This window comes from Citrus sinensis, chromosome 9 (assembly GCF_022201045.2).
Source record: "Citrus sinensis cultivar Valencia sweet orange chromosome 9, DVS_A1.0, whole genome shotgun sequence".
Lineage (NCBI taxonomy): Eukaryota > Viridiplantae > Streptophyta > Magnoliopsida > Sapindales > Rutaceae > Citrus > Citrus sinensis.
The window spans coordinates 10,538,310-10,563,524 of record NC_068564.1 but is presented as its reverse complement, the minus strand read 5'-3'; the positions used below and the strand labels follow the sequence as shown (position 1 = coordinate 10,563,524).

At 38.2% G+C, this 25,215-nt stretch overlaps 1 protein-coding gene and 1 non-coding gene across 2 annotated transcripts; one reads left to right on the top strand and one right to left on the bottom strand.

The window, feature by feature from the left end:
• Window positions 1–16,389: 16,389 nt before the first annotated feature.
• On the bottom strand, window positions 16,390–18,093 carry LOC127899854 (uncharacterized). The gene is made up of 3 exons (XM_052433994.1): window positions 17,915–18,093; window positions 17,172–17,386; window positions 16,390–17,033 (listed from the first exon to the last, which is right to left on the bottom strand). The coding sequence occupies exons 1-3, from the start codon at window positions 18,091–18,093 to the stop codon at window positions 16,390–16,392; spliced, it is 1,038 nt and encodes a 345-aa protein (XP_052289954.1).
• A 5,608-nt stretch (window positions 18,094–23,701) lies between these two features.
• Window positions 23,702–23,808, top strand: LOC127900081 (small nucleolar RNA R71). Its single transcript, XR_008052111.1, has one exon. It is a non-coding gene; the product is annotated as a small nucleolar RNA R71 (small nucleolar RNA).
• Window positions 23,809–25,215: the final 1,407 nt, after the last annotated feature.

Here is a 25,215-nt window from a genome sequence, read left to right as displayed (position 1 = left end):
TTGGTTGAATTAAATATCACTTGGGCCACATGATTTATTTCTATTATTTTATATTTTCATTCAACTAATGAATTAATGCTACATCAATTTGTACAAGATAAATTTTTACAAGAGTTTGTGGCTGTATCATCACTCAATTATTAACCCAATTATTAGACTATCCCTTATATTTGAAATTCCAATTTATCTCTTTAGCCCTCAATTTTTTTTAATTGATCCTATTTATTGTTAAAATCGCCCTTTTTTATAATCCTTTTTATTATTTAAAAATGTTACAGAGATTAATTACCCCACAAAAGTTGTCATAGCAGCAGTTGGAGAGCTCCTCAATCGCGTTTGCCCATTTGCTCCATTTCTACTGGTGAAGAGTGTTTTGATGATAAACTCCCATAATTATGAAAGCATAATTTATCCATGCAAGAAATAAAAGTCATCCGCTTGAATGGAAAATATCGAAGCATAAAAGTTAAAAAAAATATTAATCAAAAGCAAAATGAAAGCAGGTTCGACTTTGGAAGCCATGAATTTGAGTAATGTAAACGAGTTCTAACTTTTACGAAGTAAATTGAACGCAAACTACAAAATAACGAAGATGAATTTGGGATTTTGTTAAAGGTATTTTCAAGGCTCCCTTTATGTTTTTAAAAGAGTGGTGTGATGACGAGGATCAGCTTGGGGCGATGATGATGAGTGGTGGCGCTAGAGAGAGGAGCATAGATCAGAGAGAAAATTATATTTCTATAATTATCTTCTATGAACAATTCTATTTTTTGGGTATATAAATAAGTGCTAATGAGATAAATTGAGGGGTCAAATATCACTGTTCTTAAAAATTTTAGGCATAAATGCCAAATCTAGCCTTCATTTGTTTTTTCGTATCTCTGAATTTTGAGATATTATAAGGATAATGTAATGACATTCATACTCAAATCAAAACTTAATTAATTCATTTCCCCATTCATTTTCAGTGTAGCAATGTAAATTGTATTGATCCAAAAATAATGGATGCCAAACGCTCATAATCTGGGATTATATTCCATGAAACACAATCTCATTTCTTCAACAACAAATAAGTACGTCTTTGAATTGTCCCAAAAAAAGAAAAAAATTAATTATGTCTTTGCAATCCATTATGATTCCTGCCCTCCTCTTGACAAAGTTGTACATATATATTTTTAAAAATATTAATAAACAGGCTCCAAAAAACTAAAATGGCACCGCAATCCATATTCGGAAATTTATAACCTTGCAGATGAGGAGAGTTTAGAACAAGGCGGTAAAGGTTGATGATTAAAGTCTTATTTCATTTTTGCAATGTCTTTTTGAGTAAGTTCGTGCATGGTTAATTTGGTAATAAAATTACTTGTCAAATGATGGGATGAAGAATGATGATGAATGCATGGATTTGATTGATATTGATGAATAATTGTAAAGGAAAGAAAAATGATAATGAATTTTGGAAAGCCACAAAAAATTGAAAGTTAGTACTACAATTGTGCACGAATTCAACGCAGAAAAATTCCTTTCATTAGACTATTCCAGTACAAGTATCATCAAATCAAACCAAATGAAATGCAAACTTCACTAGATATTAAATCAACTGGTGGTTCAGTATCCGTTTTCTAATAAGACTCAAGCTATCAGCGTCAGTGATCATTGTAAGGCCGTGCAGTAACATAAATTGCAGCGATCCGAAAATAATCGCAAAAAAAACGCTGTCCGCGAACATGAACTCCGAGGCGCCACGAGAGATCTTGTATACAATATGTTCAACCGCTAGATGGAAATAATTGATAACCAAGATTGCTACAGATTCCCACACAAGGTAATGAGGTAGATAATGAATCTGGAGAAGCATGCATTGCAGGAAACCAAAACCTATTAGATTAGACTACTCTTAATTGAGCCACTTGGCATTTATGAGAGCATGGATTCCAGTTCCCATATGTAATATAGGGACTTAATCCCTAATTTGAATAGATTGTTTAATTATAAATATCAGTAGCAGTATCATGTAATGTCAGTACTACTCAGATTTTAATAACCTGATGTAATATCAGGATATTAAAAAACAAAAACAAAAAAAGACTACTCCTTACCCTACGATCCTCTGCTTTGCAATCCACTGCATCGGGGGGATAGACGTAAAGTTTCTCCCAATCCTCATCCTCAAATTAACAATATGAAAAATTATTAATGTGAAAATGATATAATTACTCGAATGAAAAGTCGTCTCTCCCACAGATGACCTTATGTTTTTTTAAAAATTAATTGAACAATGGCTCTACAAAACCATGTCTGCATAGACAATGAATTAATAATTACCTCTCGCCAAAGCCTCAAGTAATTGTACCATTGTGCCACGGCAAGTAAGAAAAGGATTAGGATCATGAAACATTCGAAGGCCAGGAAACAAATTGCAGTGAGTACCTTATCCCCAGTGCTAAGGCTGTTATTGGGATCCGTAAAGATGATGTATACAAGAACTGCGCCGATTCCTACGGCTGGATTGAATGTACCAAAGATGAACTGGAGAGATCAAGAGAATCGTAAAGAGAAAATAAACTATTTAGTTAATTATAGTTTAAATCACTATTATGATGATTAATTACCGCCTTAAGCATTTCGGTCCAGTCCAGCCAAAGCTTCATGCAGAGAAGTGTCTGATAATGGGTTGAATCCATCACTGATCAAACGAAATTAGCCGCAAAATAAAGCAAAAATAACATGTAGCCGAAGATGTTTGTGCAAGCATTAACTACCTATAAATAATGCGTCAACTTAGGATAATTTAGTTAAGAATTTAAATCCAAGTGAAATAGCACATCAACTCTAAATACCGCAGCCAAACATGCCTTACATTTATTTATAGTGCATGATGAGAGGATAAAGATAAGTGCAATCTTGAAATTCAACCTTGTAACAGAACAAGATATCTAGGATATAATTCAGCCGCCAGCTCAGCAGGTGTTACACTTGTAGACCTACAGGAAGTTGGAGTTGGTTTATATTTTCTCAGCATTACTGTGTATAAAAAAGGTCCTTGTTGTCAAATAGCCAGAAACATAATATTTGAAGCTAAGTCTCTCAGTTTGGTTCAATCACATTAGTTATTTTTCTTGTCTAATAATTCTGCCTTGGAAACACAAAACAAGAAGATATCATTAAAGTCTTTCGTCACGGAAGCGTCCAGATTAATATTACCAACAAATCAATTTTATGATTGTCCTGGCTGGACCGTGAAGTAGGAAGCGTATGTGATAGAATATATTACAAGTTATAGTACTTGAGTCAATTTAGTAACTAATATTTTATTAAGATTTATCTTGTTTTATTAAGCTTATTTGAGTTGTATTTGTAATTCTAGTTTAATTAGGATTTTAGAGAATTTATTTATTTTGAAAAGGATTAGGATTACGTTAGCTACTAGTATATATTGGCCAAATATTCATAGTTTATGGTAATATCTTTAAGCTTTCTATCAATAATATTCAATAGTTTCTCAATTGAGATATTTTCTCCTTTATAAGAGCCATGCTTGTTGAATTTTAAAGAACGTACGCTACAACGACATTTAGTATTGTTTTCACGTTGCATCAAATGGTATCAGAGCCTCTTTCTATGCCAAGAGTTTTTCCTAACCTTCAACCACCTTTCATATATAAATCCTTCCTCCTTCATCCATTAATTCCACCAAGTAAAAAAAATTATGATGATAATAATAAAAATAAAAAACTAGCAAAACCTTGAAGCTGTCTTCACAGCCACTGCATGTGGCTGCCGCCTCCGTCGTCCTTCTTCTTTTCCCCCAATCCTCACCCCATCTCAATGCCCACACGCTGCCAACCAAATCCCAGCCATCAAACCCCAACAATCTACCACTTTAACCACCAAAAACTACCTACATAGCTACTAAACTGCCACACCTAACACTGCTTGATTCTAGCCCTTTCTTTTTAGCCAATTCCCTCTGCCAGTCATTGCCCTGTTCACCACAAATTGAAACGAATCTCCAACCGCCGCTTTACTTTAATTTTTTTTATCAACCTGTCATGATCTAAATCAAGTCACCACTACCATCACACTCACCACCATCAAATCTTCCAAGTGTATCCTTCCTTTCCCATTTTCTCGACCATCGCCGCCAGTAAACCCATATTTTGCTTATTTACAAGTTTCACCAAATATTTTATTTTAATTATAGTATTGCCCTATAATTCTATGTTCTTTTAAAAAACCCTAAAAACCCAAAAAAAAAGGGAAAAAAGAGAAGAAGATTAAGAAAAAAAGTGGTACAATGAGATATAGAGGTGATGATGATCTTTCCTATCATGATAGATTTACTAATCCGGAGGATATTTTCGATTGAATCTTCAAAATTCAAGATACTCTTGAAGATATTCCAGAGGATCATATATTCACTATGTGTCTTCTAAAATAATGGGACATGTATCACAATGGTGGACAAACTTACAAACAACATGATTTCAATATAGAAAAGACAAGATTCAAACTTAGAATAGCATGAAAAGGAGGATAAAAGCTTATTTTATTCTTCCTAAATATTTTCAGACGATCCATCATAAATTTGATAAGTGTCAATAAGGAAATGATTCTATTCGATTCTATAAATCTCAAATACAAAATTACTGTTGTCGTATTGAGAAGACAAGATTCAAACTTAGTGTAGCATGAAAAGGAAGATAAAAGCTTATTTTATTCCTCCTGAAAATTTTAAGACGATCCATCATAAATTTGATAAGTGTCAACAAGGAAATGATTCTGAATATTTTCAGATGATCCATCATAAATTTGATTAGTGTCAACAAGGAAATGATTTTATTCAATTCTATGAATCTCAACTACAAAATTATTGTTGTCATGTGAAAATTTGTAAAGACGATGAAGATACAATTTTAAGATTTGTGAAAAGATTACATGCTGATGTTATGGAATAAATTTTGTTACAAACTGTTGCTACTCATGAATATTGGGATGTCATTAAAATTGACTTAGAAGTTTAATTGCAAATCGAGAGAGAGAAAGCAAGCATTGAAGAGATTTGAATGAATGCAAGAGTATTGTGAGAGCCAAAGAAGAAAAGGTCAAGAGTCTGATAGATTTGTTCTATCAAAACCTAAGCTCAATATTCATCGAAGCAAGATTCTATAGTGAAAATCTCATCACCGAAGGATTTATTGTCGAAGAGCAACCTTCTTTCACTCTTGAGGTTGATAATTTGAATATAGAAAGAAATGTCGTGCTTGAACTAAAGTTACTAAATATGTGTTGATTAATCATGATTCAACCATTACAATTGTTAGTGACAGAAAGTTTATCCAAGATTTTGAAGTTGAAAAAGTAAATGTAGAAGAATAAGTTCTACCATCTGTCCATCATTAGCAGAGAAAAATGTCCCGAAAGCTTCTTTTGAAGAGATTCCTAATGTTTCCAATAAAGAGGTATAATATATTCTTAATTTGAGTATTATATCTAACAATATGGTTGAAATTGCAGTTCAAGAAATTCAAGTTGAAGAGGCATCATTTATTAACAAGGATAATATGATTGATATGACTTCATCAAATCAAGTTGATGAGAAGAGAATCATGCTTCAAAAGGATCATGTAGAGATAATTGAATTTACATTTAAATCCAAACCAATTATTAAAGAAGATCCAAAGATAATTGATATGATTTTGCCTATTCATAGTGGAGACAAGAAAGTTATTCTTGAAGCAGATATAACTGTCATGATGAAGTTAATTGGTGAGAACATTGAGCGAGGTTTAAGAAAAGACTTGAAGGGCTTGGAAGCTATTCATTCGTACAAGACTTTACCTTTTTGAAGATTCAACTATCAAAAGCAAGAAGAAATTGAAGTTTTGATACTTTCGAGCTTTAAAAAAAGTTGATGCAAAGTGCTACATGTTTGCATTACAAGATCAGTTACTTCTTCAATGCAAATTTCATCCTCCAGATTTTTTTTTTCTGTTTTTAGTAAAACTTGAGGATGAGTTTTCTTTCGAAGAGGAGGAGACTGATATTGGAAGCATATGCGATAGAATATAATTAAATTATAGTATTTGAGTCAATTTACAAATTAGCATTTTATTAGGAATTATCTTATTTTATTAACTTTATTTGAGTCGTGTTTGTAATTCCAGTTAAATTACGATTATAGAGAATTCATCTTATTTTGAGAATGATTAAGATTAAGCTAGCTACTAAAATAAATTGGCTTATTATTCTTTAAGCTTTTCATCAATAATATTTAGTATTTTCTCAATTGAAATATTTTCTTTTTTTTATCAGAGCCCTCCTTTTTAAATTTTCAAGAATGTATGTTAGAACGATATCTAGGATCGCTTCCGCACTGTGTCATACCCATAAATGAGGTATCCAAACTCCATTTAGAAAAATCCAATTGGTATGATTATAAGCCAATTGGTATGATTATTGCTTATATCATAAATGCTTCCTTTATTCGGAAAGCGATCTCAAATTGTTAATCAATGGACTACTGAATATGATGAATATGTAAAATATTTGGCGAAAGACATGAATCATTCCATTAATTATTGAATATATGGTGCCAACTCTGTTGCGGCTTTTGCACTTCCTTCTGGAATATACAGTATGCCTAAAATGATAATGATGTAAAAGAATGCCAAAAAAGTAGCTGTGCATTTTCATTTATTCTCTTAGGATTTGTCATTTTAGTTTTACGTGGGGATTTTCAATAAAAGCTTCATGGAAAGGAGTGACAAGTATCTTTGCTTGACATATATGTTGAGGAGACATAATGAAGGAATATAGTTAAAGGATTGCAGAACGAATTATTCTCAGTTGGGGGAAAGGAAGTACTTATTAACGCCGTTGCTCACGCAATTCCTATATATGCAATGAACATCTTTAAGATTTGTTGGGGACTATGAGAAAATATGCAAAAGTTGCTATCGACATTCTGATGGGGTGAGAAGGAAACGAGCAAAGGAATTAGGTGGGCTTTGTGGAAAAGGAATGGAGGCTAGGGAGATGGAGATCTTGTCCGGTCCTATCAAGAGTATAGATAATTAGGAGCTTTAGACTTCGGTTCAGCTGACTGCCTGACTATATTTATCGTAGCATTAGATGTCATTCCCATGATTCTAACATTAAAAAGAAACAACCTTTCAAAAGATAATATTCAGTAACAAAGAAATTGTTTCATATAATTATAGATGCAGGTCATAGGAGTTTCCTAAGAAATGCATATAGTTAAAAGCATTAGGTGATCCAAATTCAGTTAATGCAGAACTGATCATTCAAATGGCAGAGAGCTTTAAGCAGTTTCAAGGCCAAAATATAGAAGAAACAATGGTTGCTTAATGACGAATAAACCATCTTCAAGATAAGTCATGTGGGCAGTTCATAAGCAGGGTCAAAATTAAAGGTTTTTGATAAGGAAGATCAGACCATCAGTGAATCAATTGTGGGTGACAGTATGACCCATTCATTTGCTTTTTTAGCACACCAAAAGTGTTTAAGCTGAAGTTTCACTTCAATGTTTTTTACATAGATAGTGCGCATAGTCTGCATCGCATGACCACAATGTGCCTCTGAAAGATCTTTCACATTTTTAGTTGAGAACACAAAAGCCCAAAAAAAAAAAAGAACATGAAAGAAAAAGAAAACAAAAATTGAAATCATATGCACGACATTTTATCATCACTAGGTTTGTATTGCAAGTTTGATCTCTTGTTGTTGTTATTGTTGTTGCCGTTCTCTCTTTTTTTTATTTTTCGGCTGAACCAAAGGATGTTCCTTTGAAGTGTATGTAATGAGTTTAACAGTGGAATTCTGTTTTTCCAATGAAAATGAATGGAATAAACGTGCAGAAAGGAACTGGCAGCTTGGCGTTCGAAGGTTGAAATTGCCCCAAAATTTGAAACCAAAAACTGTAAAATATTGCCACCGAGGAATATGTGAAGATGTTGTACCATGTTCCCTTATTGCCTTTTAATTGTAATGCAGTAGGTGTGTATTCATCTCTTGCATAACGAAATGCATTTCACTTAGCTGTTTGCTAATCATTTTCAAATGGTCCAGTCTCTGTAGCTGTTGCTAATTATTATCTTTTGTTTGACAAAGTCCACGAAGGTCATTCAACTTCTTGATCCAAATTTTCTAATCTGATATTTGAAGCCAGTAATTACTTCTGTAACCACTGAAGGTTCAGTACTTATATTTTACTATATTTAATTGACCTGCCGATTGCTGCTGTGGCTACTTGCAATTGGGTCATCTTCTGATCTCGCATTTTTTTCAAAATGTAATCTGTGAACTGAATTTGTGATAATGAGGAATGCTTATTAACATTATCTTAGCTCTGTTTCATGTCAGGCACCATACATTAACCTACCCAGATCACCATCAGTATAAAAAATATTTTTAAAAGGAAAGAAAGAACCTTAACCGTATGATTTTCTTTAATTAAATATTATTTTGTTTTCCAAGGAAAGGTTTTAAGCTTTGTGAATCTGAATTCAAAGTTTACCTTGCATGTTAATGTTGCAGACTTGCTGTCATTTTGTACAAAATTCACGTTGTCCGTAAGATCATGACCTCTCCAAATATCCCTGCAACAATTTTGTGGCCAAACGCTTTTACAACAGAGATAATGTTTTTCACACATGGTACCTTCTTCTTGATAACCGTAATAGGCTTCTTCGTCGGTGCCACTATCATTGCTTTGAATTTCTTTGTAATGTAATTTCTTAAGCATTTGGTTTAAGGCTTGCTTGGATTAAATGATTTTGAGAACCTAAGTTTCTTTGCTTCAGATGCCACCCAAGGCCCATCCGCTCCAAGTACTTGAACACCTAAACTGATGAAGATGGAAATTCGACAACCCAAAGATTCACACGCCCTACCATTCACTTGGCTGCGATTGCGCCGAGCGCCCCGCATCCCCAAGGCACTTGCCGTCGGGTCTACGGAAACACCAAGCAAGGCCGAGCCAGCACCATCAGATGTAAGAAGCAACATGTATTTACTTTTTTTTTTTAAATAATCGGGTCGCTGAAATGTCCCTGGAGCAAGCTTGACGGCGACTTTCGTGCGAACATGCCAATGCCGAAGGGCCAAGGCTGAGGCAGTCGAAGGCTAAGCCATTCAATGCCCAACCTGGGCACATCTCATTAGCTTCCCCACTAAAGAAGTATTCGAGCAATTTTTGATCGAGCAGTAATAGGCACCACTAGTTCTTGAAATGAACCCACCCCTCCAAAAAAAAAAGTATAAATAGTTGTGGCCTGATTTTTTGCATTATGGTAGAGAAAAATGCGAAGTATTTTTCAAGAGAAAAAAATATTTCGGTATTTTAGAGTGTGAAAAGAGGTATTTTTTTATGTTCAATCCAGTGCGTGTGGAGAGGCAAGCCACTTCCTGTGCAACTAACCTCCCTCCATGTAGGAAATGCCCTACTGCAATGCACATCACGCGCAGCATGCAGCTTATGCTCATGCGGTAAGCAGCGTCTGTTCGAGCACCACGCATCGCGCGGTCAGGCCCAAGCCACTTTCTGCACATTACCATCCCTTCGTGCGAGAAAAACAAGTGGATGCGCGCTAGGCAGCACATGCACGTGTGCCAGGCAGCAAACGCTCATACGCAAGGCAGCTCATGACTGCGCATTAAGGCTGCATGCAGCCTATCTTCGCGTGGCACGTAGAGCACGCTCATGCGAGAAAGGCAGTGTGCTGTCACAGGCTGCTCAAATTTGCCACCAACGGACGTTAATTCCCCACGCATGGGTACGTTTAGCAAAAGTCCACTTTGAAGTGGAGTGCGCTGAGAAGCGGGATGTGCTTAGCACAAAAGGTAGGATGCACTTAGAAGTAGGATGCACTTAGAAATGGGCCACCAGCACAACTAGTCAGCCGTGGTGCGCTTATCGACCATCCAAGCCCGACCCAGATTCTAGAATTTTCCATAATTGTAAATAAGCTAGAACTTTCTAGGACTCTTCACTTAGATCCCTAGGATATTTATGCAAGTTGCATGGAAGGTTCAAGAACCTAGCACCCCAACACCTATAAATAAGGGTGAACTCCCCCATTTGCACACACACCACACCACACCACACACACACACACCCACCAGCGCACACATATTCTCACTCACGCTCTCGAGCACTCTTGTAAATTATTTTTAATGTGCAATAAAATATATTTTAGCCATACTGCTTTACTTCTCTCTAGCATTTCCACAAGCATTCTTGCTTCGCTAGTTTGAGAAGTGTTCTAGGTTTATTTAGCGACTTGCCGCATGAGTTTGCTGCGTAAAACTCTCATCTCGTGACAAGTGGTATCAGAGCTAAGGTTTGCACTCACGTAAGCTAGCTCAACGAGCAATGGCCAACCCTCCTAGCACAACACAAGAGGGTGTGGTCGGTGTGGAATTATTGGAGCAAGTACATGGCCGCGAGGAGGGACGCACACAAGCTAAGTCCCGCGGCAAGTCCAAGGCCACTTCTATAGACGCCTTGGAGCCTCGCATGGCCACAATCGAGACTTTGATGTCCGCTGTCTAGGACACCCTCGATAATTGGAGGTTAGGGTCGATGGTCTTGAGGGCGAGTATGGTGAGTTCACGATAGCCACCAAGGCCTCATACAAGACCAAGTCGACTCACTCCGAGGGGAGTTTTGAGCATTTCATGATGAGTTACAGAAATTGTGTAGCTTCGTGCAAAGCAAGCTACGAGCAACCGTGCAGAGGTCGACAAAGTCTGCTTGGATTGGGCTTTGCACAAGCCCACACTCACACCTAGTCCGGCTTCCACAAGCACGAGTGATGTTCACTGGATTGACGTGCCAAAGCCCGACACCTACGATGGTATACGCAATGCCACAGTCGTAAAAAATTTCTTATTTGGCCTAGAGCAATACCTCGATGCCATGGGTGTTCGAGATGAGGCATCGAAGGTACACACCGCGCCTACATTCCTTCGAGGCACCGCACAACTATGTTGACAGCGGAAGCATGGTGAGATGGGCTAAGGCATTTGCACTATCAACACATGGGCTGAGCTCCAACGCGAACTCCGCAAGCACTTTGCCCTAAGCAACGCAGAGAAGAAAGCGCGAGCGCACTTTTGTCGGCTTAAGCAAACAGGTAGTGTCCGTGACTACATCAATGACTTTCACTACCCTAATGCTTGAGATCTCTGACATGTTCGATAAGGACTCTCTCTTCTACTTTCAAGATGGCCTTAAGGATTGGGCTAAGGCGAAACTAGATAGGCGTGGCGTACAAACTCTCAATGATGCCATTGTCATTGCGGAATCACTTGCTGATTACTTTGCCCAGCCCAAGGACAAGAGGACTAGCCATGGCAAAAGTGAGGGAAAGGGCCGAAAGGATAAGGGCCACAATCGGAGAGAGTGAGGGCAGAAAAAGCCTCCAAGCAGTAAGAGCGAGCAAAGTAAATCGGACAAACAGCAGCTGCCCAAGCCTCAAAGCCCATGCTTCATATGCAATGGCCCTCATTGGGTATGGAACTATTCGGAGAAGAAGTCGCTCAATACTCTAGCGGCCTAACTCAAAGGCAACTCCACACCGTCGACGGAGGAGAAACCGCAACATAGCATGGGTATCCAATACCTTGGCGCACTCAAGAGCAACCTGCCAACACCTATAAAGAAAGGGTCACGTACGTGAGTGCGTCCATCAATGGCCAAGCCGTGTGTGCCTTGCTCGACACCGGAGCAACGCATAACTTCATTTCCGAAGATGAGGCCAAGCGCCTAGGCCTCAAGGTGACCAAGGAAAGAGGCACCATGAAGGCGGTAAACTCACCCACCAAGCCCATCGCGGGCACCGCACATGGAATGCGTGTAACACTCGGATCGTGGAGAGGAAAGCTCAACTTCTTCATCGTGTCTATGGATGACTTCAAAATGGTCCTCGCCATGGAATTCTTTGACCAAGTCCATGCCTTCCCACTGACGCCCACGAACTCCTTAAGCATCCTCGACGGGAGTATAGCGCGTATGGTTCCAACTGAGCGATTGAGGACCGCGGACAAGAAGCTCTCGGCCATGCAATTCAAGAAAGCATATCAGAAGAACCCAAGCATCTTGGTCTCTATTCGAGAGTTAAGTGATAGGGAAGATTATGGAGGCTCACCAAGCGAAGTCCATCCGCTCATCCAAGGATTCCTCGATGAGTTCAAGGACGTCATGCCTTCGGAACTTCTGAAAAAACTCCCATCTAGACGAGAAGTGGACTACGAGATCGAGTTGGAGCAAGGCGCAAAGCAACTAGCCTTGGTGCCCTACCATATGGCGCCACTCAAACTTGAGGAGTTGCTGAGATAACTCAACGACTTGCTGGACACAGGATACATCCGTCCATCCAAGGCTCTATTCGGTGCATCTGTGCTCTTCCAAAAGAAGAAAGACGAATCGCTATCTCAACAAAATCACCATAAAAAACAAGTATCTAATCCCCTTAATCGCGGATCTCTTCGATCAACTTGGCAAAGCGTGATACTTTATAAAGCTCAACCTACGGTCCGGATACTACCAAGTGGACATTGCTAAGAGAGATGAGCTAAAGACGGTATGCGTGACCAGGTATGGCTCTTTCGAATTCCTAGTTATGCCGTTTGGCCTCACCAATGCACCTGGCACATTTAGCACTCTTATGAACAAGGTTCTCCAACCTTTCCTTGACCGCTTCGTCATTGTGTACTTAGACGACATCGTGGTGTATATCACCACACTCAAGGAACATGCCCAACACTTATGGCAAGTCCTCAAAGTACTACGCAACAACGAGCTCTACCTCAAGATGAAAAAATGCTTGTTTGCTCAACAAGAGGTAGAGTTCTTTGGCCACAAGATAGTGGATGGGAAATTGATGATGGAGAATTCAAAGGTGAAGACCATCCTTGAGTGGGAACCTCCCACGAAGGTACCCAAACTCTAGTCTTTTCTCAAATTGGTGAATTACTACTGCCACTTCATTATGGGATACTCGGCCAAGGCGGCACCCTTGATAGATTTGTTGAAGAAGAATCAAGCATGCTATTGTTCCGAAGAGTGCCAGCACGTATTTAAGAGTTGAAAAAGGCAATTTCTGAGGAACCCATCCTCGTTCTTCTAGACCACACCAAGCCATTTGAAATGCAAACGGATGCCTCCGACTCTACCATTAGCGGAGTCCTCATGCAATAAGGCCACCCAATAACGCTCGAGATTCGAAAGCTCAATGACACGGAACACTGCTAAATCGTGCAAGAGAAGAAAATGACGACCATCATCCATTACCTACAAGTGTGGCGACACTATTTACTTGGCTCACACTTCATGATCTTAACGGATAATATAGCCACAAGCTACTTTTAAATACAAAAGAAGTTGAGCCCCAAGCAAGCAAAGTGGTAAGACTTTCTTGCGGAATTCGACTACCGATTCGAGTACAAGCCCAGAAAAGCCAACGTCGTTGCAGATGCCCTAAGTCACAAAGCAGAGTTGGCAATATTTAGCATGAGCCAACCGAAGTCTGACCTTGTCACACGCATCAAGGAAGGCCTCCAACAAGACCCGCGAGCAAAAGACTTATTGGGGAAGGTTCTCAAAGGCAAGACAAGGTGATTTTGACAAGAGGAAGGCATCCTCCTCACCAAAGGAGATTTACTCTTCATGCCTAGGTGAGGAAATTTACGTCGAGTAGTGATCAAGGAGTGCCACGACTTAAAGTGGGCTGGCCATCCCAGAGTAGAGCTGTTGGTAAATTTTATAAGCAATATCTATTAATGTCAATGTGCAAGTATACACAACAAGTAATAAAGTGATAAGTATTCAAGGTCGTCTCCACAGGGATTGATGTTATTCAAAATGTTATAGCACTCACAATAACGCAACTCAACTTGAAACCAAAACAAACAATAGTCAAATAATTTATATCGTAATCAATAATTGAAATAAGAACTAAATAAGACAATACTGTAATGAAATAAACTAGATTAACTGTGTCTAAGATTCAATTGAGAATATAGTAGTTGAATGATCAAACTCTCCTAGTGGGGTGGCTGTTGTTTACCAAATTAGCACCAGTTGTTAGAATAAGTGCTGCAGCATCGGGCAGAATAAATCGGCATCCTCAGCTATCGCATGTTGGAAGTCTCATACCTTTAAATCTACTAACAATGACCAGTTGCTTATATATTTATGGTACGGCATTATAACCTTTAATTTTTCTACCTACAAGATGAACACCTATGTCTAGAGTGTCACATATCTTAACTTCAAGTATTGCCCTTATGGGATTCAGGATAACCTAATCCACGAAACTCGACTTAAGAACAAGTAATACTCTAATAATGTCCGCTAAGACATGCCCTTTTGCTGCTCTATCTTAACGGAAACCATTAAATGGGTGGTCAACCGAAATAACAGTTATATTCATAAAAGCTATTAGAGTAAAATGCTACAGCAATACCATAACAACATATAAGAACAATCAAGAACCTATTAGATTATTTGTCACTCAACTACAAGTAAATTTAGTTCATAATCTGGATGAGAGAAATAAACATAAACATATTGGTCTCAGAATACATTAAATCAATTAAAGGAAGAAGATAAATATAAGTTAAGCATGGTGAAAATCAAAGCCAAGTAATTCTGCATGATTCTCCAATGCTGCCGATAATTTAATGATAATTTAATTGCCGCCCCTCTATGTGGTGCACCTCTCCTTTTTATATTGCAAATTAGGTTAAACCAAAGCTCATGAGCATGCATGTGTTTAAATTAGGAAACATGCAGATCGCGATTTTATGGCTGACCCACGCCTAAGTTTTCTCCCATATTGCTCCCAGATTACTACAGCACTAGTTGCTCTAACAGTTGTTACAACACTGCTTTATTCCCGATTGTGCGTTACTTTTTTTGTGGCCATCTTCCTTCCTCCTCTTGCTCTTCTAATGCCTCAACATCCTCTCATGAATTTAAAACCTACAATTTAAATCCTATTTTTAGCACAAATTACTATGATTCAAGCAAAACTTATTAAGACTCAACTAAAATGAATGTTTATGCAAAAGGTAACCAAAATGTAATAAAAACACCTTATTTGTTCTCTAAGTGACTTTGATTCAAGTCTAAAATTGTTGTAATAACTCTCATTTCCTATAATTATCACACCCCCAAACTTAAACCATTGCTTGCCCTCAAGTAATGACACATATTAACATTTCCCGCAAACAAACATACACACATCTTTAGCTCTTTTATCAAATTTGCAAGGATTCTTTCACCTTTAGATCACAAACCCAATCATACAAAATGCCCATAGTAAATCAGTTCTAGACTTAAGCTTCTTTTTATCCATATTGTGTGTGTGCTCCTTCGGTTGAATTCCAGATATGTTATAACATCACCAAGGGATCGCATGAATTTCAGCAGTGAGAATACTTTATTCATAAATGGGGCAACAAAACCTTCACATACTCAATTGTGACAATTTTTAGGTTTTGACAAATTAGGGAATATTCAACCTCCTCACTGTAACATTTATCTTTCATGTGAATGTCAATCAATTGTAATGATGACACCCAATTACTCAAACCATGCCCAGATCAGAGTTGCTGCAGCAGTACTATAATGTAATCTTAGCTAGAGGTTTCTTTTACTCAAGGCTAAACATGGGGCTCATGAACAGACCTGGCTACTCAATGCCTTAGACAGAGGATTTTTTTTTATATTGCGCTACAACATTGCTCATAACTCTTATTACCTTTGAACACAATTCTGCATATGGGGTTCATACTCAGACCTGGTTACTCAGCAACTTGAGCCATTGGAACAAATTGTATTTCATAGAAATCACAGTTAATCAAACTTGCTTCTCCCCCTACACGTAGCATCTTTTCTATTCTTTTGGCTTTGCTCTAGCAGTCTCATACAATTCAACCAAAGTCTAAGTGTCAGGACAGAATTTCACTTTCATCTATAACTTATCTCTACTTTGCATTCTCATAAATACTAAATAATACTCAATTTATCTTCATTAGGTATTCAAATCCATACACAAATAACAAATAACAGAGCTTCACACAACACATACATAAATACATGCATTCGGAAACAACCTCCCAAATTTAAGAGATGTTGTGTCCTCACAAGCATACATAAAAATGCACACAACTGGACAAGGATATGGAAGACCTTAAGAAAATACCACACAAATTGACAAACAAAAAAAAATTTGCTTTTGTTTTTATAAGAATCAATTAGTAAGGACATAATACTCCCCTGTGGTGGGGATTGCAGTACATGACGGGATGCTATCAATGTTTCTTGGATGCACTGCGCAGTTTATCCTTTGGTGAAGCTTATGGGTAAGTAGCTGGCAATGTCTTTGTCTTTTTCGTCTTAGGGCTAGTGAGAGGAGTTGTGGATGGGGTTGCTGTAGCAGGGCCTTTAGAAGTACTGCCTTTTCTTTTGTTGGACTGTCGCGGGCTGGTGCGAACAGGCTGGCTAGGAGTTTGCTGGGGAGGAATTGGAGTTGATGCATCAGCTGCCTGGCCTTCAGCTGTGATGGCCGCAATGATCGCCAGTAGTTGCTTGGCTTGCACAGGTGTAGGTGTAACTTTGGCTGCTGCAGCAGCTAGCTCGACATCAACTTGCTTCATTTCATCTGCAGAGTCTGGAGGTGTTGCCATTTTTGCTTTACCCTTGTCCTTTCCCTTGCTCGCAAGGATTGGAATAGATGGTTCCTCTTCAAGGTCTTCCTCATCTTCTTCTTGAATAATGTGTTTTTTTCTAGTTGTGGGCTGGGCTGGGATGGTTGGTTCCTCACTTTCTTTCTCCGAATCGTCCTCTGCCTCTGAGGGTGAGCTATCAGTCTCAGACTTGTCACCTTCGTCCTCAGGTGGGTCAGATGGTTCAGCATCTTCTGAGTCGAATTCTGCTTGGGGTTTAGTGACAGTGTCTTCTGCTGGTTCATCTGTAGCAGTGGCTTCTTCACTGGCTGCTGCTGGAGCATTTGTGGTATTGGTGTTAAAATTGTACTGCTGGAGTAGTGACTCAAGGAAGTTCCGGTGAGTGCGTTTTATGTACAGAGCAAATTGGTGTAGTTGGTTATCCAGGTGGTGTAGATAACTTCAAAACCGACCATTTTCCCTTTGCTGAGCTTTCACATATTGAGTGATACTGGTGCTAAGTGCCTGGATGGTCTGTTCTAAGCCAATAGCTCGTCTTGCTCCTGTTACAGCAGCTGGTTCAGTGGTTGTTACAGCAGCTGGTTCAGTGGTTATTCCAGCACTCTCACAAGTAACTCTCTTAATTGTACGTGCCGTAAAGGCACCATCATTCTTAACATGGTCATCTCTGGCGTCAAGACGAACACTTGAAACTACACAAATGCTGGTGACAAGTTCGGTGAGTCTTGACTACACACTCTCGGATTTCTTTTACAGTGATGCTACCCACATCTATGAGAAGCCCTCGAACAAGGACATATAACAAAACCAATCTCTCTTGTGAAACCGTAGTAGTGTGAGTGGTGGGCATAAGCCTAGATTTCAAAAATTTCAGTCACACCTTAGCAATATGTTCAAATCTATCCTATTAACTACACGCCCTTCCTCGTTAGCCCATGATGCCCCTTCAAAGGTAAGAGTTGTGAAAATGGTGGTCCACTTTTTCAGGGTCAATTTATCACGCAACTTGGCATACTCACAATTAATTTCAGCAGGTAAATTATAAAAAGCATTTATAACTCGAGAGTTTAATGGAATAAGTGTGTTTCTTACCCAAATGTTGTGCTGATCAGGGCTTACCAAATTGGCGTAAAATTATTTGACTATTTGAAGCACAGGATCACTAGGGTGATTGCAAAACTCTAACCATCCTCACTTTGTTGCAGCATTATGAATTGTTTGTACAATTCTAGTGAGTTGTTCTGGAAATTGAAACCCTTTCTCTTCCAGAATCTTACGCGGCTTTATGAATTCTTCATATTTTTCTTCTGCGTGGTAGTTCTGGAAGCGTGACGGATCTTTGAGGCGGCTGGCTGTTTTCTTGTATCTCGGCATTGCTGTAGCAGTAACAAATTGAAGCTACTATTCTTGAAAGTAGAAAGAGAAAAAGAGTTTAAGAATTGTTAGAGTTGTCTTTGCGAAGGAGATGGGGAATAGTGGCGTAGAGCACTAAGCACAGTGACTCCTTTTTATAATGGACTTTAATTTGAAGATAAATACGGTAACTAGAGATAATTGAGGGAATAAAATATTTGAATTAAATGTGCATATCCCCAAAATTATCGGCCAGTGAAATTAAAGCTTTAATTTCGGAGATTTGTTTCCTCAATTTTCTATCCATATCCATGCATCCATCTGTCATGATTTTTTCTCCAATGGTAAGTGAAAGGCTCCAGCTTTTAATTTATTGTAACGGTAAAATTAGTTGCTGCAGCACCCATTCGCTTGCTCTAACAATGGATATATACTCCACACTAAAGCTTCTGACACGTGGCTCACCTCTGCATTCTGCCATCATACACTCTCACTTGTTAATATGGAATTCATTTGTCACACTTACTTCAAACTAAAATTAATTCTAAAATTATTAAAAGAACTAAATAGATCAAATTAAAGTGAAAATAAAGAATGCAATAATGTAAAAGGGTAAAAGTAAATGGCTAACATAGAAAAAAAACAAAATTAAATAAGATGGTAAAGAGGGAGAGCTGTCTACAAAACCAAAGGATATCACAATTGGTTTGAAGTGGCTGTCTCCCCAATGGGTTGCCTCCCATGGAGCTCTTGATTTAACGTCCTTCAGCCTGACCTTCTTTCATTGCTCAATAGCAGGGTTCTTTAAGGAGCGACACCTCCTTTGAACAATCTGCTGCTGGATGTATGTAGTGCTTAACCCAGTGTCTATTAACCTTGAATTCTTGACCTGTTTGTTCATCTAAAAGATCGACAGCTCCATGAGGATAAACTTTGAGCAGCTTAAACGGGCCAGACCATCGTGACTTGAGCTTTCCCGGAAATAATCTTAGTCTTGTGTTGTGGAGCAATACTAATTGTCCAGGGCTAAATTGCCTGTGTTGAATATGCTTGTCGTGCCAGTGTTTTGTCCTCTTTTTATAAATTCTTGCATTTTCATATGAAAATAGTCGTAGTTCATCAAGCTCACAAAGCTGAAGCTTTCTTTGCTCTGCTGCAGCATGAATATCCCAATTTAATTTCTTCAGTGCCCAATGTGCTTTATGCTCTAGCTCTAGTGGCAAATGACAAGCCTTTCCATAAACAATTCGGTAAGGGGACATGCCGAGTGGAGTTTTGTATGCTGTTCTGTAGGCCCATAGAGAATCATGTAAGTGTAAAGACCAATCCTTCCTTGTTGGGTTCACCACTTTTTCTAAGATCTTTTTAATTTCTCTGTTGGACACTTCAGCCTGACCACTAGATTGAGGGTGATATGATGTAGCTACCTTGTGTCTGACTCTATATTTTACCATTGCTGCAGCAAAGACTTTGTTGCAAAAATGTATACCCTCGTCACTAATAATTGCTCTAGGAGTGCCAAATCTAGAAAAAAAATGTTTTTCTGAAGAAAAGCCACTATTGTTTTAGCATCATTGGTAGGTAATGCTGCAGCTTCTAACTTGTAGACATAATCCACAGCAACAAGGATATATAAGTTCCCAAAGGATGGGGGAAACGATCCCATGAAATCTATTCTCCAAACATCAAAAACTTCCACTCCCAGTATGTTGGTCAATGGCATTTCATGTCTGCTAGTTATGTTCCCTGTCCTTTGACACTTGTCACAACATTTAACAAACTTATAAGCATTTTTAAAAATAGTTGGCCAATAATAACCTGATTGTAATACTTTAGCAGCTATTCTATGACCACCAAAATGTCCTCCATATGCTGCAGCATGACATGACTCCAATATATGAGGAATATCTCTTTCTGCAGCACATCTTCGTATTACTTGGTCTGCGCACAACTTATATAAATGTGGGTCATCCCATTGGTAGCTTATAACATTATGAAGAAATTTCTTTTTCTTTTGAAACTTTAGCTCGGGTGGTAACAATCCACTTACTAAATAGTTAGCAAAATCTGCATACCAAGGGGATTCTGACTACTGCAGCATCTGTGCTTGCTGTACCACCAACAGCTGTTCATTAAGAAAAGTTTCAGTGATGTCTTTCCTTGTTAATGTGCTTGTGTCTGCTTCCAACCTTGACAGGTGATTTGCTACTTGATTCTCAGTCCCCTTTCTATCTTTAATTTCCAGATCAAATTCTTGTAGCAATAAGATCCATCTGATTAATCTTGGCTTGGCATCTTTTTTTGAAATTAAGTATTTGATGGCTGCATGGTCTGTATATACAGTCACTCTAGTGCCCAACAAGTAGGCTTTGAATTTGTCAAAAGCAAATACTACTGCTAGCAATTCTTTCTCTGTAGTGGTGTAATTGATTTGAGTTTGAGTAAGAGTTTTGCTTGCATAGTATATGGAGTGAAAAACCTTATCCCTTCTTTGCCTTAATACTGCTCCCACAGAATGGTCACTAGCATCACACATCAATTCAAATGGTAAAGTATAGTATGGAGATATGATTACTGGAGCAGTGATCAGAGCTTTCTTTAATTCTCCAAATGCTTGATGACACTCTTTGTCAAAGTAAAAGGGTTTATCATGTTCCAACAATGAGCATAATGGTTTAGCCACCTTGGAAAAATCCTTAATGAATCTTTTGTAAAATCCAGCATGACCCAAAAAACTCCTAATACCCTTTACTGAAGTTAGAGGTGGCAGTTTATCTATTACCTCTATCTTGGCTTTGTCTACCTTAATATCATCTTTGGATACCTTGTGACCCAATATTATTCCTTCTTGCACTATGAAATGGCATTTTTCCCAATTAAGCACTAAGTTGGTCATCTCACATCTTTTAAGAACTTCTTCCAGGTTGTGCAAACCATCATTGTATGTTTCTCCAAACACTGAGAAGTCATCCATGAAAACTTCTAAAGTCTGCTCTACCATATCAGAAAATATAGACATCATGCATCTCTGAAAGGTTGCTGGAGCATTGCATAACCCAATGGGCATTCTTCTGAAGGCAAATGTTGTCTTCTCCTGATCTTCTGGAGCTATAGCAATCTGGTTGTAGCCTGAATACCCATATAAGAAACAATAGTGCTGTTTTCCAGCAAGTCTGTCCAACATCTGATCTATGAATGGAAGTGGGAAATGGTCTTTCCTTGTGGCTTTGTTGAGCTTCCTGTAATCTATACATACTCTCCATCCAGTTACTGTCCTTGTAGGAATAAGTTCATTATTCTCATTAGCTATTACTGTTATCCATCCCTTCTTTGGAACACATTGAACCGGGCTCACCCATGAACTGTCTGATATTGGGTATATGATTCCAGCATCCAACCATTTAATGATTTTCTTCTTCACCACTTCTTTCATGATAGGGTTCAACCTTCTCTGGTGCTCAACTGAATTGCTGGAGCAATCTTCTAGCACGATTTTATGCATGCAAATTGATGGGCTTATCCCCTTTATATCTGCCATGGTCCATCCAATTGCTCTTCTGTATTTTCCAAGCAAATCTACTAAACTTTGTTCTTGACCTGGATCCAAAGTAGAAGAGATGATTACAGGGAGTGTATTATTTTGGCCGAGATAAGCATATTTTAAATGTGAAGGTAACAATTTTAATTCAAGACTAAGAGGTGATTCAATAGATGATAAAGTTGTTTTTACTTCCCTGTCTGAAAGATTCAGATGTTCAATAAACTCGGTGTGCCTATCAGATTGCCTTTCTTCCATCCACTCTGTCTGAATTGCTGCAACATCTGCCTCTTCTACATCATCAAAGGTATTGACTTTGTCAAATGCCTTACTACAGCATCTATCCATTATGTCTGCTACAACAAAATCCACTATACTCAGGAAATTGCAGTCTTCTACTTCATCAGGATTTCTCATAGCCTCTAGTACGTTAAATGTGACTTGCTGATTATTCACTCTCATGGTGAGCTCTCTTTTCTGAACATCTATCAGAGTCTTTCCAGTTGCTAGAAAAGGTCTTCCCAATATAATGGGTACCTCTTTATCAGCTTCAAAATCCAGTACAATGAAATCCACTAGAAAGATGAATTTATCAACCTTCACCAGTACATCCTCTATTTTTCCTTCAGGGTATGCATGAGATCTGTCAGCCAATTGCAGAGTGACTGTTGTTGGTCTGCATTCCCCTACTCCAAACTACTTAAATATAGATAATGGCATCAAATTAATGCTAGCTCCCAAGTCACAGAGTGCTTTGCTAGCATACATAATTCCTATAGAGCATGGTATTGTGAAACTCCTTGGATCTTTCACTTTTGCTAGAATTTTATTTTGGAGCATATGACTGCTTTCCTGTGTTAAAGCAACAGTTTCAAACTCTCCCAGCCTTCTTTTTCTTGCCAAGATGTCCTTTAGAAATTTCACATAGTTTGGCATTTGCTCCAAAGCTTCCACAAAAGGTATGTTTATATGTAATTGCTTTTGTACTTCTAGGAATTTGCTGAATTGCTGTCCTGTTTTTGTTTCTGGAACCTTTGTGGGAAAGGTGGTGGATGTCTAAACTGCTGGTTACATTTAGGAGGTACCAAACTTTGTTTATTTAGGTTGGTGCAGGCTGTGGCTACTGGTGTTGCAACTTCTTTTTCAGTATGTTCTGGTTGAATTTCTTCTGCAGTTGCTGTAGCTTGGCCCATGTAATCAGTGTCTTGATGGGGAGTTTGCTGTAACAGACTTCGCTTTTGAGTTGGTTTTTGTACTGAATTGCATTCTATCCCATTTTTGGTCATCTCAACTAAGATATGAACATTCTTTCCAGATCTCAAACTAATTACTTTGCAGTGTTCTTTGCTCTCTCTCATAGGGTCTTCTGTGTTGCTAGGTAGGCTTTCTTGAGTTTTGCTGCTCATTGCTGTAGCTAGTTGTCCCATTTAATTCTCCAAGTTTCGCAAGGATACAGCTTGACTCTGCACAATTACTTCATTCTTTGCAATATACTCCTTAATCAGTGTTTCCAATGAAATGATTGGATCCTGACTGATATGCTTTTGCCCTTGACTCTGCTGATGAAAACTAGGTGGCTGTGTATTTCTATTCTGTCTATTTAATGCTGGACCATTTCGATTCTGACTGCTCCATGAGAAATTTGGGTGTTGTTTCCAGCCAGGGTTGTAAGTATTTGAATATGGGTTGTTCTGAGGTTGTCGATTGAAATTACCCACATAGTTTACTGAAGCTGGATTCCCATGACAACTATCAAAGTCATGTTCCTCACCACAATATACACAAGAGAGTGCAGTAACTTGCTTTATTGTTGTTGGAACAGATGTCATGGCTTTTACCATATTAGTCAATGAAGTAACTTGTGCTGATAAGGCTGTAATTGCATCTATATTATGTACCCCTACTGATCCTCTTGCTGTTGGTTGCCTGGCTGAAGGCCACTAGTAATTATTATTGGTAATTCTTTCCAGAATTTCATAAGCTTCAGTGTAAGATTTGGATAACAGAGCTCCATTTGCTGAAGCATCCACCATTAACCTTGTACTTGGATTCAACACATTGTAGAAAGTTTCCAATTGTATGCAACAAGGAATACCATGATGAGGACACCTTCTGAGCAATTCCTTGAATCTTTCCCAAGCCTCGAACAAACTTTCATCTTCTAGTTGATGGAAGGAAGTAATCTCATTCCGCAACTTTTCATTTTTTGTTGGTGAAAAATATTTCATGAGGAATTTATCAACCAATTCATTCCATGTAGTGATGGAATCAGATGGTAACGAATTTAACCATGCTCTTGCTCGATCTCTTAAGGAATAAGGAAAGAGCCTCAACCTTAAGGCATCTTGTGTTGCTCTAGTAATCTTGAAAGCATCATTTACTTCCAAGAACAATTTAAGATGGAGATGAGGATCTTCATTTGGCAATCCGTTGAATTGCCCAACTGTTTGTAACATTTGAAACATCACTAGTTTTAACTCAAAATTTACAGCGTCTACTTCAAGTCTGATGATGCCAGGATGTACAACTTAAGGAGTTAACACAGCATAATCTCTTATGGCTCTATCTCTATCATCAGCCATGTAAATAATATTTTGTTGTCTAGCTGTCTCCCGTTAGCATGTTCATTATGTTCTACTTGAATGTTGACTGGTTGTAAGGGCCCGTGAGGGTTCAAATTTCCCTCATCCTGCAAATTATTCATGCCTGAAACAGTCTTTGAATTTCTTTGTTCTCTTCGCAATCTCCTGACAGTCCTTTCAATCTCAGGATCGAATTGGAATACCATAGATCTGTCCTTGCGCATGCACGTACTGATCTGCCAATTAATAGAATAAATCAAGTCAAATTTGGCGCTATCACGATTTACTTCACACTTCAAAAATAAACAATCAATCCCCGGCAACAGCGCCAAAAACTTGTTGGTAAATTTTATAAGCAATATCTATCAATGCCAATGTGCAAGTATACACAACAAGTAATAAAGTGATAAGTATTCAAGATCATCTCCACAGGGATTGATGTTATTCAAAATGTTATAGCACTCACAATAACGCAACTCAACTTAAAACCAAAACAAACAATTGTCAAATAATTTCTATCATAATCAATAATTGAAATAAGAACTAAATAAGACAATACTGTAATGAAATAAACTAGATTAAATGTGTCTAAGATTCAATTGAGAATATAGTAGTTGAATGATCAAACTCTCCTAGTGGGGTGACTGTTGTTTACCAAATTAGCACCAGTTGTTAGAATAAGTGCTGCAGCACCGGGCAGAATAAATCGGCATCCTCAGCTATCGCATGTTGGAAGTCTCATACCTTTAAATCTACTAACAATGACCAGTTGCTTATATATTTACGGTACAACATTATAACCTTTAATCTTTCTACCCTACAAGGTGAACACCTATGTCTAGAGTGTCACATATCTTAACTTCAAGTATTGCCCTTATGAGATTCAGGATAACCTAATCCAGGAAACTCGACTTAAGAATAAGTAATACTCTAATAATGTCCGCTAAGACATTCCATTTTACTGCTCTATCTTAACGGAAACCATTAAATGGGTGGTCAACCGAAATAACAGTTATATTCATA